Source organism: Uloborus diversus, chromosome 4 (genome assembly GCF_026930045.1).
Source record: "Uloborus diversus isolate 005 chromosome 4, Udiv.v.3.1, whole genome shotgun sequence".
NCBI classification, from domain to species: domain Eukaryota; kingdom Metazoa; phylum Arthropoda; class Arachnida; order Araneae; family Uloboridae; genus Uloborus; species Uloborus diversus.
In genome coordinates, this window is record NC_072734.1 from 119,755,966 (window position 1) to 119,772,005 (window position 16,040).

Consider the following 16,040-nt stretch of genomic DNA (forward strand, 5'->3'; position numbering starts at 1 on the left):
CTATAGTTCTGAAAAACGTTAAGTCGGTTTTTATTAATATTTCCGGTAATTAAAGTTCTGCAAAAACGAGGCCAAGCTAAGAACACTTTCGATTACGTCACCTTTTGAACGAAAAAAGAACTAACAAAATCGGTTCATCTGTTTAGGAGCTACTTTGCCACAAATAGACACACAGATACACTTTTAAAACTTAATACTCGTTTCTTTTTGCAACGGAGGGTACAAATTGGCTTCTGAAATGATACCTTATAATTTAAATAGGGAATAAAACCTAATTTAAACGGAATTTAAGAGTCTTTTATTCAAATGTTTAAGAATTTTTAAAACAGAAAAAATAGAAAAGATCTGTTTAAGATCCGTCAAAAAAGTAGCGGATACGGATACAGATCTTTATTTTCCTTCGGATATCCGCGGATACGGATACGGATATCCGGAGCATCACTAACTAGAACCTCTGGTAAGTGCTGCTATAGAGCACGATTTAGGAAAACTTTTCAAGGGAAGCCTACTTAGGACCTTATCTTGAACTGCATTTTATTCAAAACTTGTATATGTCTACTTACCCTACTTAGGACCTTATCTTGAATTGCGTTTTACTCAAAACTTGAAAATGTCTACTTAGTTCCCTTTGCTTCTCACTGCCTCAAAGGTATTCGTAACCAAGAGTTTTTATTTATAGCAAAATCCCTTATATTTACTTTCTCATTTTTAGCAATCATTGCTGTTCCGTTAATACGAGTTTACGCAAAAAAGAATGATATGAAACAATCGTAAATAAGAGATTCGACATTGATTGCTTCATTAAATAACTATTAGTTCAAAATACTGTAGCTAATACACATTATCTGGAAATGAAGCTCGTTGTGCAGCATGAATGGCATAAAAAATTGATTTCGCAAGTATTAGCAACTGCACACAGGTCTTTCACATGCTTTTTTTAAAACCATTGTTTGGATGCAGATTTAGCAGTAGACTTTTTAAGTGGCCCCAGCTGTTTCCAGTAGCAGCAAAAATAGTCTTTAAATGAACTTGTCGAAAAAATTCATTTGTAGCTCCATTTGAATCACATGTAAATGAGAACATGATACAAAGACAGGTTTCAACTCACCTGCTATAAGGTCATGCTACCATCATTTGTTATTTGTTGCAGACTTTTTCGTCAGCCATTACGACAATACCTTAGCAATATTAATTTGTGAACCCCCCCCCCCTCTTTGCATATAGTTGCTCGGCTAGACAATGAGTTGAAAAACTTGCTTTCGTGAAAAAAAGCCAAATTACTTTTTTAAACTAATTCTATTTATTATTGTTCTCTTCAACCAGTTTATTAGCACATACATTATGTAATTTATGTATACATAATGTAACTTATGTATACTTTTGATGTTTTAAAGTGCCACATTAGTTGGTTCAATTAAATTTCATCATAACTTATTATTTTTGAAAGACGTTCATAAAAATTTGAAAACTTTTTGCACAATATTAGGGAAAACAATCCAATGAATAAAACATCAATTAAATTGAGTAATTTTTTCAACATAATTTAAATTTTATGTCATGTAACTTGCTTTTTAAATTTATCAAACTGACTGCAAACAAAAGCAAAGGCTCATTTTTATGCTTAATAATATTTGTACTCATTATTGACGATACTGTTGAATTGATGTAGCACCATTTATTCATAACTTTTTGCTTCTGTAGATTTCAGTTCGACCTACTATTTTTTACCGTTACTCAAAGTCTGATCAACGATAACTATTTTGGTCTTAATTTATCCCACAATGTTAGGACATCAAATGATGATAAGAGTCAAAAAAACACCATTGATATTATTTTTCACTCAATAACTGTACGTACTACTCACACAGAAAGGCCATAGATATGAGTAAAGAAAATACAATTTTTCACTTGGCGTTCTTACACTGCACACACAATTATCGCAAGTACGAAATTTATATTGCAAGCACGTAATGCGAGCCGAGTTCTAGTACAGCATTTAAGACGCACGTAACACAGAACAGTCTATAGCATGTCATCTTGGACAGCCAAGTGGTTTAGCGAGCTGCTTCTTTTGGCATTTGGAGATCTGTTGGGAACGTTGACGATGGAAGTGGTGGTCGTGAAACTGGTACAGCTATCGCGCACGCCTCTGGTATTGTAGAGGGCGATGCTTTCCCCGTGACGTGCAGACATATGGCCAGTGGAATGCCTTGGACTCTTTCCAATCGTCTTTTGAGTCTTCCACCTCTCCCAATGATGTCTAAGAGAATTTTGAACCTGGTGGAACGACATTGCAATAGTTAATGTTCTGTTGAACGGAATGAACATATTCATTTCTGATAGTGCCGATGAATAAGCGAAACGAAGTGCAAAACATATTTAATCCAGATACTGTGATACAGAATATAATACAGGTATAATACAAAAAGTTACTCATTTCCGAACAACACAAGTAAAGAATAAATGCAGATTCTTGGTATAATTTCTAAAAATTTCAAAAATATTGCTTTAAATAAAAATTGGGGCAGAAATAGTAGTATGAACTGATGCTTTTAGGTACCTTAATGTATATTTAGATACTTAAAGGATGTCCAAAAAGTTCTTGAGACATTTAAAAAAAACATCAGAGTTGTTTAAATGATTTCATTAAACATAAAGGCACCTTTCATTACCAGAAATCAACATGTGCACTGTACGTTGCTCAAACCACATCTACTCGTACTCATGTTCATCCCATGTCCACAAGTGGTACACACATTGAACAGATATTACTCTCTGTTTCATTAAATGATTAAACACCTGACATGGCGTTTTTTTCTTAATGTGACGATACAGCGAATACTTATAATTACACTTTTTCTTTGTTTCCTCTTTTTTTACGAGATCATAAAGAATTCTTAAACCTGTGAAGTAGTACGGTGCAAACCGCTTATTCATACGACAATTTGTTGCTTTTTTATGAATTTTTAAAATGCGTGAAGGACTTTTCAGGAACCATGTATTTATGTTGTGTCTGCACAATAAATAACTAACCAGAAATGTTTGGGAGATAATTTTCCCATTTTTTTGTCAAAGTAAATTTTGTGATCCTGCACAAGTTCGGAGTAGTTGCTTCTTTTGCCAATTACGTGTATCAAAAGTATACTAAGTACGTTCAGTAGGATTAATATCTGGAGAATGCAGCATTCTCAGTGTCCTTGACTTCAGTGTCTCAAAGACGACTTTTTAATATGTGAAGTAGTTTCAAAAAAATAAACTTTTGATTTGAAATCGTGTCCACCATTTGTGCTCCCGCAGTATAATGTTTTAGACCTTCACTATCCTGCAGAAATTTGCAGGACATTTCCCTAACTAAATTATTTTTAATTTAGTTTAAAAGAAACAAAATAACTTGTTTTATAGGTTTTTTTTTTGGGGGGGGGGGTTGAACAGCATTTGCAGTTGGTTATGGTAAATCCTCGAATCGTAGTAAAAAGTAGCAACGCGTCTGCCATCTTGGGGCTAAACGATTCTTTTTTCCAATGTTTGTTACGATGAAGTAGCGTATTTTGCTTCTTGATTGTGGTCTCTTATTAACTCTCTATTAATCCCTACTCAAGAAGCAAAACACGTTATTTCATTATAGCAGACATAGGAAGAAAGTGACATTTAGCCCCAAGATGGCGGACGTGTCGCTACTTAAGCTACGATCTAGGGCTTTAGGTTAAAGTTGTAACATTAGCGAAGTGTAACTCCGCATTTAAATTTTAGATCAGGAAAAGATTTTTTAAGCTGTTAAAGTAAGAAGTAAAATGAAATGCACTCATTCGAGCAGTAATTAATTTCTTATTGTACAGTACTTGGTAAAAATACTCTATGTTTAGTCAGTATTTATTCAGTGAAAGAGAACTTAGGGTCTGGTGGGGGAAAGTGGTCAATGGGGTAAAGTGGTCATACGTCAAATAAATGGCAATAGCTTGGAAAAAAATGTTCGAAAGAATGTGAAAATTTTATTTTAGAGTAGGGCAGTTAGAAACTACATTTTGAATATAAAATTTTACAACTGGTAAAATTTTATTTGGTAAAAAAAATTATTTTGCGTGAATATGAAAATTTTAAAAATCTAAACACCTCTTTTAACTTCCTTGGGAAATTTTGTTGGTTAGAATTATGAACAGATTGACTGCACAGGAAGCTTCCTACATGTCTCAAGAACTCTTACTCATTAGCAGTTAGCTGAATCTATGTTAGATAATTTTTTAGAACAATTTAATTAAGATGGGGTAAAGTGGTCATAATATTAGGCTTAACGAATATTGTTCTTCTAATGTCATTGAATCAAGGCAGATGCAAATTAAATATTAATTTTACTTAATATGTATTGTTTTTGCAGGAAACGGGGTTAAATATACGAGTACATGCGTATATATACGCATATATACTCGTGTAGACACATACATAGACGTATTCACATAAATGCACCAATAAATACGTAGATGGGTATTTGCAAGTATATTTTATCCATACAGCTATACATTCTACTATACACGTAAAGGAGCGCTTATACTCGTGTATATACGAACAATTATATACACAGGTAGACACGTTTTTATGCATACGTACTCGAGTAGACACTTACATACAAGCATAAGAAATACAAGTATATAGGGTGAGTTTAAACTCTTAAGCAAATTATTAAAAGGTGTTAGAGGGGAGGATAAGAAGCAAGGATCACATAAGGAACATATGGTCACAAACACAATGCTGACGCACTACATGCACGCAAAGCCAGAAACTGATGGATGCAAAAAAGGTCACAAATTTATTACACAAAGACAATTTTACACAGCATTTTAGGTCTTAGAAATGTTTTAAAGCGTTTGATGAAATTTGCGGCCTGCAGCTGTAATACATGCGTCGCATTCACTTATCACTCTCTGTTGCAATAACGAGACTTTTGAAAAACTTTCATCAGCCGCTGCACCTTTAATGCGATGTGTGTATTAGAGCTGTAACTTTTAACAACTGCTCTAGGTAGAATCATCTTTGTGCAACAAATTTGTGCCCTGTTTTGCATCCATCAGTTTCTGGCTTTGTGTGCATGTAGCGCGTCAGTGATTATAACTTCCTTATGATTCTTTGCTTCTTATCCTCCATTCTCACACCGATTTGATTTTTGCCCAGGAGCTTAGATTCACTCTGTAGACCAACAAGTATATAAGCGTATATTCTCGTGTATACATACATGAACTGGTGTATACACGTAAATGTACGTATATACGTCTATACAGGTACATAATCGTGTTTACACATATTCATGCGTACATACTCGTGCTTCCATATTATATATACGTGAGTAGACACGTACCCCCAAAGTCGCACTGGATGTATCCACGAATTAACTCGTGTATAGCCGTATATGTATGTATGTACACTTATATATGCGTATATACATCTACTATATACGTATATACTCAAGTATGCACATATTTTCTCGAGATACAAGTGCATACGAGCATATGATGTTCGTTTATACGCGTATATACACGTGACACGTATATACATGTGACGCGTATATACATGTGACATGTATGTACTCATGTGGACACGTATACACTCCTGTAGGTACATACATGCTTATACACATTCTTATATACACGTATATACTTGAGTAGGTACGTGCATGCATGTATCTGATGTCTACATGTATCTACTCATATAGGAACGTTTTTACTCGTGTATAACACAACACGTACATATTCGTGTATACACGCATGTACTCGTGAATATACTTGTAACCACAAAAACAACCGAAATATGCAAGTATTAGGGTTATTTGTGATGGTTTTGCATCTATTTCTAACTGTGACCACTTTACCCCATGTTATGACCACTTTCCCCCACCCCATGGGGTAAAGTGGTCATAAAAACATAGGGAAAAGGAAGTGCTATGAAACTACTGAAATCAATATTTTTCTTCCTAAAATTCAATGTATTGTGTTCTTTAATAATGCAATGTAAAATAACAGCAAAAAAAGTTGAAGTATTTAAAGAATTTATTGTATTTACTATCCACCTAAGTTGAAAACCTACGATTTTATGACCACTTTACCCCACCAGACCCTATAGAGTAAGAGCCCATGAGTGCCAGACCTACGTCATAGTATAAAGGTCCAAAATGTTTCTGCGTAAGGACATCACAGCAGGTAAGAAAGGTTCGCTATTATTTAAGCTGAGTCGCACTGGCTTTTGCAGGAAACAGGTAGCAAAGTTTCTTCAAAAACTGAGTCATTCCATGTCAATTGACCTCGTCGTCTCCATCCTGAAAGGAAGCTGAAACTTCGCATAGGTTAGTTTTAAAGACATGTCTGCACCTCAGTAGAACGTCCTCGAAATCTTAGATGGTTGAATGGGGACCTCCAGGTCACGTGACATGGAATGAATCTATGGTGTTTAGCTTTTTGCAGCAATTTTACGCACCTTTGCTAACTGTTTCCTGCCAAAGTCAGCGCGACTCAGCTTAATTAATATCGAACCTTTCTTATCTACTGTGATGTCCTTACGCAAAAAATTTTGGACCTTTATACTATGACGTAGGTCTGGCACTCATGGACTCTTATTTTTAAGTTTACTCACCTCTCCGTTTAAGAAGCAATACAAAACAGCTACGACGAACCCCTAAGAAAAGAGAGCATATCAGTGCCAAATAAATGTGTTTAAATAACTTATTACAGAAGTTTCCGATTGAATATCAAGAATGAATTCGTGAATTATGAACTCGTTATCAATAAGATAGTTCAGAGCTCGAGGGAGGCAATACCTGTATCGACAGCATTGTTGCTTGGATGTAAACAAAGACCACTTCAGCGAGGGGATCACTGGGAGTCGCGATGACCACCAAGTACGTTACGCCGAGCAGAGGAATTAGCACCAGTAAAGCCTTTGCTGCTTTCCTGTTAGAACCAACAGCTAGTCATTTTCGTAGAAAACAGTTTCACGTGATTTAATAGTACAAAAAATTTAAAGGAAAGAGCAAGTGAGAAAAAGAATAAAGCAAAATGAATTTTGACCATATTAAGCTCACAGCATAAGATAGTATAACTACCAAGTGCAAAAGGTTTTAATTTTTGAGCACGAAGTAATCTCTTCGTGTTGCCATAAAATAGCAAATGATATGAAAAAAAAGGGGTACAAAGGTAAAATAAAATAGATAAGAGAAATGTTTTCGTGTTGATATTAACACGTTGACTGACAACTACGAGATAACTCGTAGATTGAGTTATTTTTTATTAAATCAACTATGAGTTATCTCGTGCTTGTTTACTTGCCATTTTTGTGCAGCTTCGATTCAACTCGGAATCTATCAGTGCTAATATCGATAGATGACTTCTGAGAAATGAACAAAATGCTGGCACGAACAGGAAATTTATTTAAAAACGAGCAAAAATATAACTATTAAGCTTAATTAAAATTCCAGAAGTAAAATATTCTTTTATTGTTTGTGGAACTTCTTAAAATAATCTTCCATTCAGAAGGCTGGCTTCTCTAACAAACAGAAATAACGCATTTCTTGTCGGGTTTTTTTTTTGCTTGGGTACATATACGACATGGCTTTATCGGACGCTATTCGTTTTCGGTAGGTGGTTTCATTTTTTATGTTTGTTCAAAAGGCGGAGGGTCATGCTGAAAAATGACCACCTCTCCTATAATAGTTTTCTGCATCTGCCCCAGATAACACACCTTCATATAATGCCTCTTTAAAACATCTGTAACATTGCGCTAAATAAATTAGTAGCAAAAATCTAAAAACGTTGGCAAAAATATACAAACCTGTATTGTCTTGATTCGACTGTATTAGAAGCTCGAAGTTTCGTAATAAGCACCCACATTATTTTTGAGAGGAAGAAGATATTTATCTATAAACAAAACAGTTTATTGTAAATTATGAAATAACTCTAGACAAAATGATATTCTACTCGGAGGGAATAGGCTTCCCATATACAGTAAAAATGAAATATTAATTAATGAAGATAGTTTAAAAACCAACATTCTGTCTGAAATTTGATTCAATATGTGTAGATAAATTTTTTCGACACTTTCATTGCCGTGGAAAAGAGATTTCGTCTTCCAAAATTATATTGCTCTGCACTAAGAACGAAAAGAATTGTTCAAATTTCAATACTTTCCTTAGTTATTGCTACTAATCTTGGAAATTTATAGCCCCTTTGGAACTTTCCAGTCCCTCTGTTATGCTTTCACAAAACTTGTAGAAGGTGCGATAAAAGTGCTGCCGTTGCCATGATAATTCTGTTAAAAGTCGAAAAAGGTTATGAAATCCAGTAGAATTTTTTTTCCAAGCTTAATACAACGCAATTTTATTAATTTAATTCTAAATACATTTATGTTCTTTATCCTTTTAGCACAAAGTTAAGTTTGTTAGAGATACTCAAAAAAAAAAAAAAAAAAAAAAAAACACGACACATGATTCTTATTTTTAGCTAAGCATTTATTTTATGTTAGTCAGAGGAGGGGAGATAACTTTATAAGTTAATACCTAATATATCGTCTTTTCATATTCGTTTCTTTACGTCTCTTTCGTCAATAAGAGGAGACATCAGACATTTTATTCCGTATCAAAGCAATTAATCAGACGTTTGCCTGATTCATAGGTCTATTGAGGTTATTTCTTCCTCTATAAATCCCCATTTTTTTGTTTTGTTTTGTATTATTATTATTATTATTATTATTATTATTTAACATTTTAAAAAGCACACTTACTGAAATTTTGTTTATTTTTAGCATTCTAAAAGAGTTCCAAACTTCATCAACATGAAGCTAAATTATTGAGAACGTGGTAGATTTGCTCTATGCGGAGAAATATGCTTATGACCTGAAATTCAAAGTAATTCGAAACACGGAATTCTCAAAGTCTTAAGTGTCACATTAGTTGCATATTTGGTTTTTTCTCTATGTCACATCGGCAATGCTTGAATGAACAAGCAATACCTCTTATGTTTTTTCACATGGAAAATCCTCTAAAACAGTGAATCAAACGACTTTTTTAGCCATGAGAAATACTTAGGAGCATAGAGGTGCAAGTGGCAAAATTGAAACTTTAGATTTTACTACTGGAGCAAGAGATGTTTCTAGTAACCGTGGTACTCGTGGTACTGCTACTTTTTTCGTCCACAGTATTCTCCCCCTCTCCTCTTCAGTCCACAGTGGCTCACATTGTTTATGTGTGTGTGTGTGCTCGGTTTAACTCAATTATTTTCATTTAGTGCTACTTTTTGGATTTTATATCATTTATCAGGCATTTTTATAATTAAAACCACCATGTACTTTTAATGCATTGTACATAGTACTGTACTTCTTATTGCATTTTGTAACACTAACTACTCTTTTGTTATTCAGATATCATTGTATAAGGAGCTTACAAACCATTATAGAATAGTTATTATTCCATAGTCTAATGTCTTCTAGTTAATTTAAACTTATTTCCTCCTACGCTGAGTGGTTGCACAACTGTTGAGCTGTGACATGTTTATCGTTCAAGTTAACTGTTATCAATGTAGTATTATAACAGCCCAATAGAACATTTCGGAACTATTAAAATTCTTATTTATCAGAATTTTTGTATCCTACCTTGTGTGGTTGAACTATTTTTATGCTTTGTTTAAACCTTCAAAATTTAAAATAAAGCCTTCTTCAAAGACTGATCAAACCGTTTAAGTCCTAAGCGTGACAGGTAAGGGGAGTCTCTAGGCTGTATGTATGTATGTATGGTAGGTGTTGCTATACAGAATGATTAAAAAAACATTTCAATGAAAGCCTACACTGAGTTTGAGCTTTACTTTTCACTAAAATAAAGGAATTCAACATACTTACCCCCCCCCCTCCTCTTAACTTCTCACTGCTTCGTTACTGATCTACACATTAGAGCTTAATGTACGTTCATAGACAAAGACAGCTAAATTTAAGAACTATTGTGTTCAAATTTCAATCGCATGATCAATTGGTGTCTTTGATAAGGAACCTTTAAGAAGAAACTGCTTAGCGTCTAATATGGAGAAGCACTATTTTTATCAACTTACCAAAAGCACCAACATAACAGGACAGCTAAAAACATAGTCATAAAAATCTTTATTCTGCCAAGGACATCTAAAAAGAGAAAATAAAAAATTCAAGTTTAAGAGAAAAGGTGTATATTTTTACAGTACTTTTATTGCTTTATTGAAAAATAATCTTGCAAAATTTAATTTAGAAAAATCTTGATTCGCTCAATAATAATGCTTTGCTGAGGCTGAGATATTTATGAGGATAAATTGGTTTTTCTAGCATACTCAAGCTCGATGTTTTCTCGTAGAAAGTTAAGCAAAGCAAAAAGCAGTTGAAGCTGCTGGCGTTTGATGCTCAAAGATGAAAGCTGATAAACGCCTATGATTGTTCTTCAATTGTAGTAATTCTTCCGTTTACTTTTCAAAACGTGATCTATAGAAGATTTAGTAGATGTCCATAATTATAAAATAGAATATACAGCAATTTTTTCAATAGGTCGAAACGTCTTTGTATCAAAGACCTCTATAGGGAAAAATAACCTATTATTCGATGTGTGACTGTCTTTTTATCTCTTTAATTCGTAGTTCTCTTTATTGGGTGAGTGTCTTAAAGCAAATTTACAATTTCATATATAAATTGTTCGAGTAAATTGAACGAAGTAATCTCGAAACGCGATGTTAGAAGTGTCACAGGTTGTTAAGGAGAACAGAATGGATTCCCTCAAGGTTGCTAAATAATGCGTCTTGCCAAAAAGAACAATTGAAAGTTCAAAAATGCAAAATCATTCCAGGAAATTACAGGAGTCAGTGTAAAAAGAAAGCTGGTTTTAACAGCAGAGCTAACAGAAGATTTTTCGTAGTAATGTATTAAAATGTTTCACTGTGATATCATTATTATGATACGCGAACTATTATTTTTACATTATGACACGATATCCGAGTGGAAAATAACTTCTTTTTCTTTTTCATCAAACAAATGAATTGTATTTATAAGTTTTAATTTTTATTAAGAGCTGCCATATAGTGTGCAAAGTTTTGACTCAGATTAAAAATCAATTGGTTTTAGAACCAAACTTCTGAAGATGTCATTTTAGATACTGGACATTTTTTTTGTCACATATAAAATGTTGTAGTGTTTGTAATAAAGGGAATCATATTTTAGAGCATTGGCTTCTCGAATTTACACGCCAACGTCTGAGGCTGAAATTTCATCAATTGTCTACAGAAAATGTATGATTCTGACACGTGACTATGCAAGACAACACTACTGAAGACGAATCCTAGAAAAAAGGAATTTAACTGGTAGATGCTCATCTTAAGTGCGAAGACATCTGCGTTCATCTTGGTAATAGCTCTTCCAAACTAATGAGCTCAAAACAAGAGCAAAACTTATTTCTGGGTGTCGTAACCGAGTTGATAGTGGTTCTGCCTTAGTTTGTCTTGGGGGAAGGGGTAATTTACAGCTTATTACCTACGCTTTTACCCTCCCTTTACTAGTTAAGTCGCACCACACTTGCCGACTCTCATTAAGGTGCTCAATTAATTTTAGCTACAATCAGGACGTATTGTAAATATTTCTCTAAACTGGATATTTAACTGGGATATAAGACTTATATACGTTAAAACACAGCTCTGAATGGAACGCGAGACTTTTAATCTTAATCATTATTATAAACCAGAACACGGTCATTTAAATTTAACCTGACCCCGTAATGTCCTTAAAATGAGGGAATAGATAATATCAGCTTGTAAAAAAAAAGACTTAAGAATTGAAGAAAAATTCGATTGTAAGAAGAAATGTATCCAGTTTCAGTTAAAATTCTTGTCTTTTTGATTCACACTTAAATTAGAAAATAAAAAAAACTAATGAGAAATTAGAACCAATTTAATTTAACAGATGATGAAATCTTACCCTCTTTGAGAAAATGGTTCGTCAGATGCTCCACTAGCGAACCATTTTACGACGGACCATGCAGTAGCAACAATTGCGGGAGTACCTGAAATTGTTTCACAAAATTACCTAAAAACCACTCTAAAAATCGTTATATCAATTAAAATTGAAATAGCATTTTATTTATTTATCCTACACTGTGTCTTTGATGTAGATTAGTAAAGAAAACATCTTGTGATAATGAAAACCAATGTACTTTTTTAAAAAAACATCATAGGTTTCATGTCTCCAAAACGGCTAATTACAGTCGTGCCTGTAATATGTCTGTAGTTATGTCTGCAAAGTAATAGCATAAAGCCCCCTTCGCGTTTTACCGTGCATTACTTAACACATATTTTTACGAAGTTTTTATTTCGTTCCTTCGATTTGGCTTTAAACGACCCCCGCTGTACAAAAAAAAAAAAAAAAAAAAAAATAAAAAAAAAAAAAATAAATTAATTAATTTGAATTTTGGCTTCTTGAATTCAAATTATGTTTTTCGCAATCACGAGTGTGTGTGTGTGTATGTAGGGGTGTGTGTGTGTGGGTATGTGTGTGTGTATAGGAATTTGTATGTATGCATGTGTGTGTCTGTATGCAGGCATGTGTGTGTGTGTATGCGTGTGTGTTTGTGTCTGTGTGTAGGCATGAGTGTGTGTGTAGGTGTGGTGCGTGTGTGTTTGTGTGCAGGCATGAGTGTGTGTGTGTGTGTGCAGGTGTGTGTATGTATGTTTGTTTGCAGGTGTTTGTATGTATGCGTGTGCGTGTAAGATATGGGCGCGACCTGGAGACGGTTTTCGCTAGAGAGCAGCATCGTGATGCCGGTCGACGGTGGTGCTGCAGAGGGTGCTGGTGGGAAAACAAAATGATAGGACGCCAAAACAGTCAAATGAAAGCAATAAGCAATCGTGATTGCTCAAAAAAAAAAAAAAAAAATCTTTAAACTTGTGAAGATAAATAAATTATTTTTATAAGATGTGTTCCGCTTCTATGCTTCATAAATGGTGAGACATTTCACACGTCATCTGGGATTATCTCGATTCATTAAACGCCATTCACTTCACTTCGCACCACGCCCTATGAAAAATTCAACTCAAACAGAATTCTATATTTCTTGCTACGCTACTGGTAAGTAGAGCTCGATCTAATCAAACACAATCGAGTTGAATGTGCCCGTTATAGTTCACTTGACAACAAACAGTTAACTCCGTTCCCTTTGACGGTCTGAAAGAGTGAACACTGATTCACGCGGAGGAGGCGAATCAGATTGAGCAAACGGATATTAAGACTCATGGAAACTAGGGTAACGGCACCAGTAACAGAGAAGGGTCCAGTAACAAACAGTCGTAAGTTTGGATTTGAATAACAAGAATTTTAGGGCGGGTAAATCTGATGTTGCTGCGACCCAAGAATACGGAGCAAACATCTAGCGTGTATCAGAGTGAATTTTATGAGCCAGTTGGTATTTACAAGGCAGTGGTAGAAAGTTATGAACAGCCACCACGAGGTCTGCCGGTTTTTCATGTTCATTTGAATTTAATAAGATTTTAGATCTAAAAATAATGAACTTTTGCACATTTTGAAGAGAAAAGGGGAATTCTGTCCATTACTCAGCCTTTCCTCATCCTATCTGTTACTGGGTATCATCAGAATCGTCGGTGTCTGTTACTGGGGTCGGACCTTTTTTCGAAATTGAGCGAATAAAAATTAAATTAACTAATTCAGAGGATCCAGAAGCAGCCAAACGTTAGACGAGATGTAATTGCATGAGAGAAAAATAGTTTTAAGAGTCTAAATACATTAAAATGCTCAGAAAATTGAGTTAACTTGAGAGAGATGTCTTAAGCATGTCCGTTACTGGTGCTGTTACCCTATATAACAACGCAATTTTCACGGACCCAGTGTTGAGCTCAAATTATATCTTGATAACATTTGAAAGTTTTTAAAATATGTTTGAAGCGAACTAAAATTGCATTGTTTAAGTCAAGGATTCTCAATTTAGGGGGCGAAAAAATTCGATTGAGGCTTGCGTACATAAAAAAATCAAATTTACACATAAAATACACAACATTTACTCAATTTTGTTATCATATACAAAAATTGAACAACGTGTTAACAACTTATTTCTGTTGTAGAAGTGGCTGCTGTTGCAAAATGGTTGGTGTTGTACACGTTGAACCTCACAAAATTTTTCCCCCCAAAAAATTCTACTTATTCCTTTGCTTCTCAGATTTCATATGTTCTAATAGTAAGATTTTTAAAGTGAGTTATTTCCACTAATAGTAAACTTTGTACATGATATTATCTAGACATTTGTTTTTTTTACCAGCTTACGTTTACGATTGAGCCTGAAAGATTGAGAAAACCTGGTTTAATTGAGTTGATGCGTTAATCCAACTTATGCGGCTTTCAGATGCTCATGTAGAAAGTTTGCTAAAAACAAATTTATAAAAGAAGTTGAGAATGATATTTTTGCAGAAGTCAAATGAAAGAACTGCATTGGCAGCGCTTCTAAATCCGACTTATTTAATTCTGATCAAAAAATTTTCATCTTTTCATCTTGAAGAAGAAGGTCAATTTTGATGGAAAAAAAGTCAATGTTGGTATACTGTTGTGGTCGGGTAAACGGCAGTATATGCATAAATGAGTTTTCGAGATATTTGAAAAATACGTTTTAGATTCAATACAAACAATAGGGAAATGTTGGAATAAAACGCCTTTTCCGAGTGGTTTATTCATTGGAAACCAAACAAGCAAGCGTGTACAGTAAAGCTAATGTGCAATAGATAACAAAAATGAAAAAAAAAAAAAAACAGCATCGAAGTATTTGTAGTTTCTTGCCTTTTCCTGCCCATGGCAGTGTACGAAAACGTATGTTCGTTTAGTTCTGGACGGAACTTCTTGTCTGGTTTTCGACAACAAAAACCTTGATTTGCATGCGAAACTTGATTATATTTTCTGCGACACTTTAAAACATGGATGCTTTATTTGATATTAGTTATCGGAACAATATTTTACGCCTTTTTGTCAAAACCATGTGCTCCTCTGATATTTTTGAGCAGACAGAACAGGACCTTTAAATAACCGCTTAGATTACATTAAGAACTAAACTATATCAGACGAATGGAATTGTACTTAGAAATAATGTTGCTCCATTTAGAGATAAAAAAGTGAAAGATTTATCCATTGTTTTTTCCGCTCATAAAATAATAAGTTAAGACTGTATGTTTTCTGATACATCTCGGAAAAAATAAAAAACAATATCTTCCATAAAAATGTATAATATTACAAAATACAAAAGCCGTTTACTTTGAAATGAAGAGAAAACTAAGGTTTTAGAAGAAAAAGAAGAGATTAAAACGTCTTGGCCTTATATGAAAATCTATTTTCTGATTTTAGTTGTCATTCTCATGTTTCCAATTTATTTCGACTCGTTTATCCTTTATTTTTGTTTTAAAAAATAATTTCAAAACAAAGCACAATTTTTGCGGTAAAAATACAGTATAAACCATTGTGAAGGCCATATTAAATTCAATCCATCAATTTATATAGTGTCATGTTTCAATAAATTACAGATATCAACATTTTAGGGTGGCGTTTCGTAAAATTTAAACATAGTTTCATTCGTGAAAAAAACTCAGAAGGATCAGAACAAGCAAATTTAAGAGAACAAATTGAAACTAGTATGTTGTGGCCATCACGAAACTTTCTTCTATATTTTTCTTTTTTTTTCTGATCCCTCCCCATGCTTGACGAGGAAGCAATATTCCCAACAAAAACGAAATTACACATGCAAAAACTTGACGACCATCCCAATGTCTGAATTATTGCAAAAGCAAAGCAAAGAGCGAAAATTGAAAGTTATTTTAAAAGCTTTGCTTGAATTAATTACAAATATTTTATTTGTTAACAAACATAAGATGGCAACAGTTAAAAATTTTAAATCATTGAGATAATATTTCCGATCATTTCGATACAATTAAAATCACGAGAAATACGCAGACGACATTCTATTACGATTTATCTTTCTTATTGTTGCATTAATAAAACTATTTTTATTCGCTAAAAAATAA

The 16,040-nt window shown here is 33.9% G+C and overlaps 1 protein-coding gene across 1 annotated transcript in view; it reads right to left on the reverse strand.

Annotated features, from left to right (window-relative positions):
• Nucleotides 1–1,313: 1,313 nt before the first annotated feature.
• LOC129221384 (diuretic hormone receptor-like) overlaps nt 1,314–16,040 on the reverse strand; it is a 165,390-nt gene continuing 150,663 nt past the window's right edge. The window contains exons 8-13 of the mRNA XM_054855853.1: nt 11,950–12,034; nt 10,074–10,140; nt 7,810–7,895; nt 6,800–6,932; nt 6,616–6,657; nt 1,314–2,277 (exon numbers count right to left, since the gene is read on the reverse strand). Of these exons, the coding sequence (XP_054711828.1) occupies nt 2,023–2,277; nt 6,616–6,657; nt 6,800–6,932; nt 7,810–7,895; nt 10,074–10,140; nt 11,950–12,034 (668 nt within the window). The 3' untranslated portion in view covers nt 1,314–2,022. The remainder of the gene's footprint in view (nt 2,278–6,615; nt 6,658–6,799; nt 6,933–7,809; nt 7,896–10,073; nt 10,141–11,949; nt 12,035–16,040) is intronic.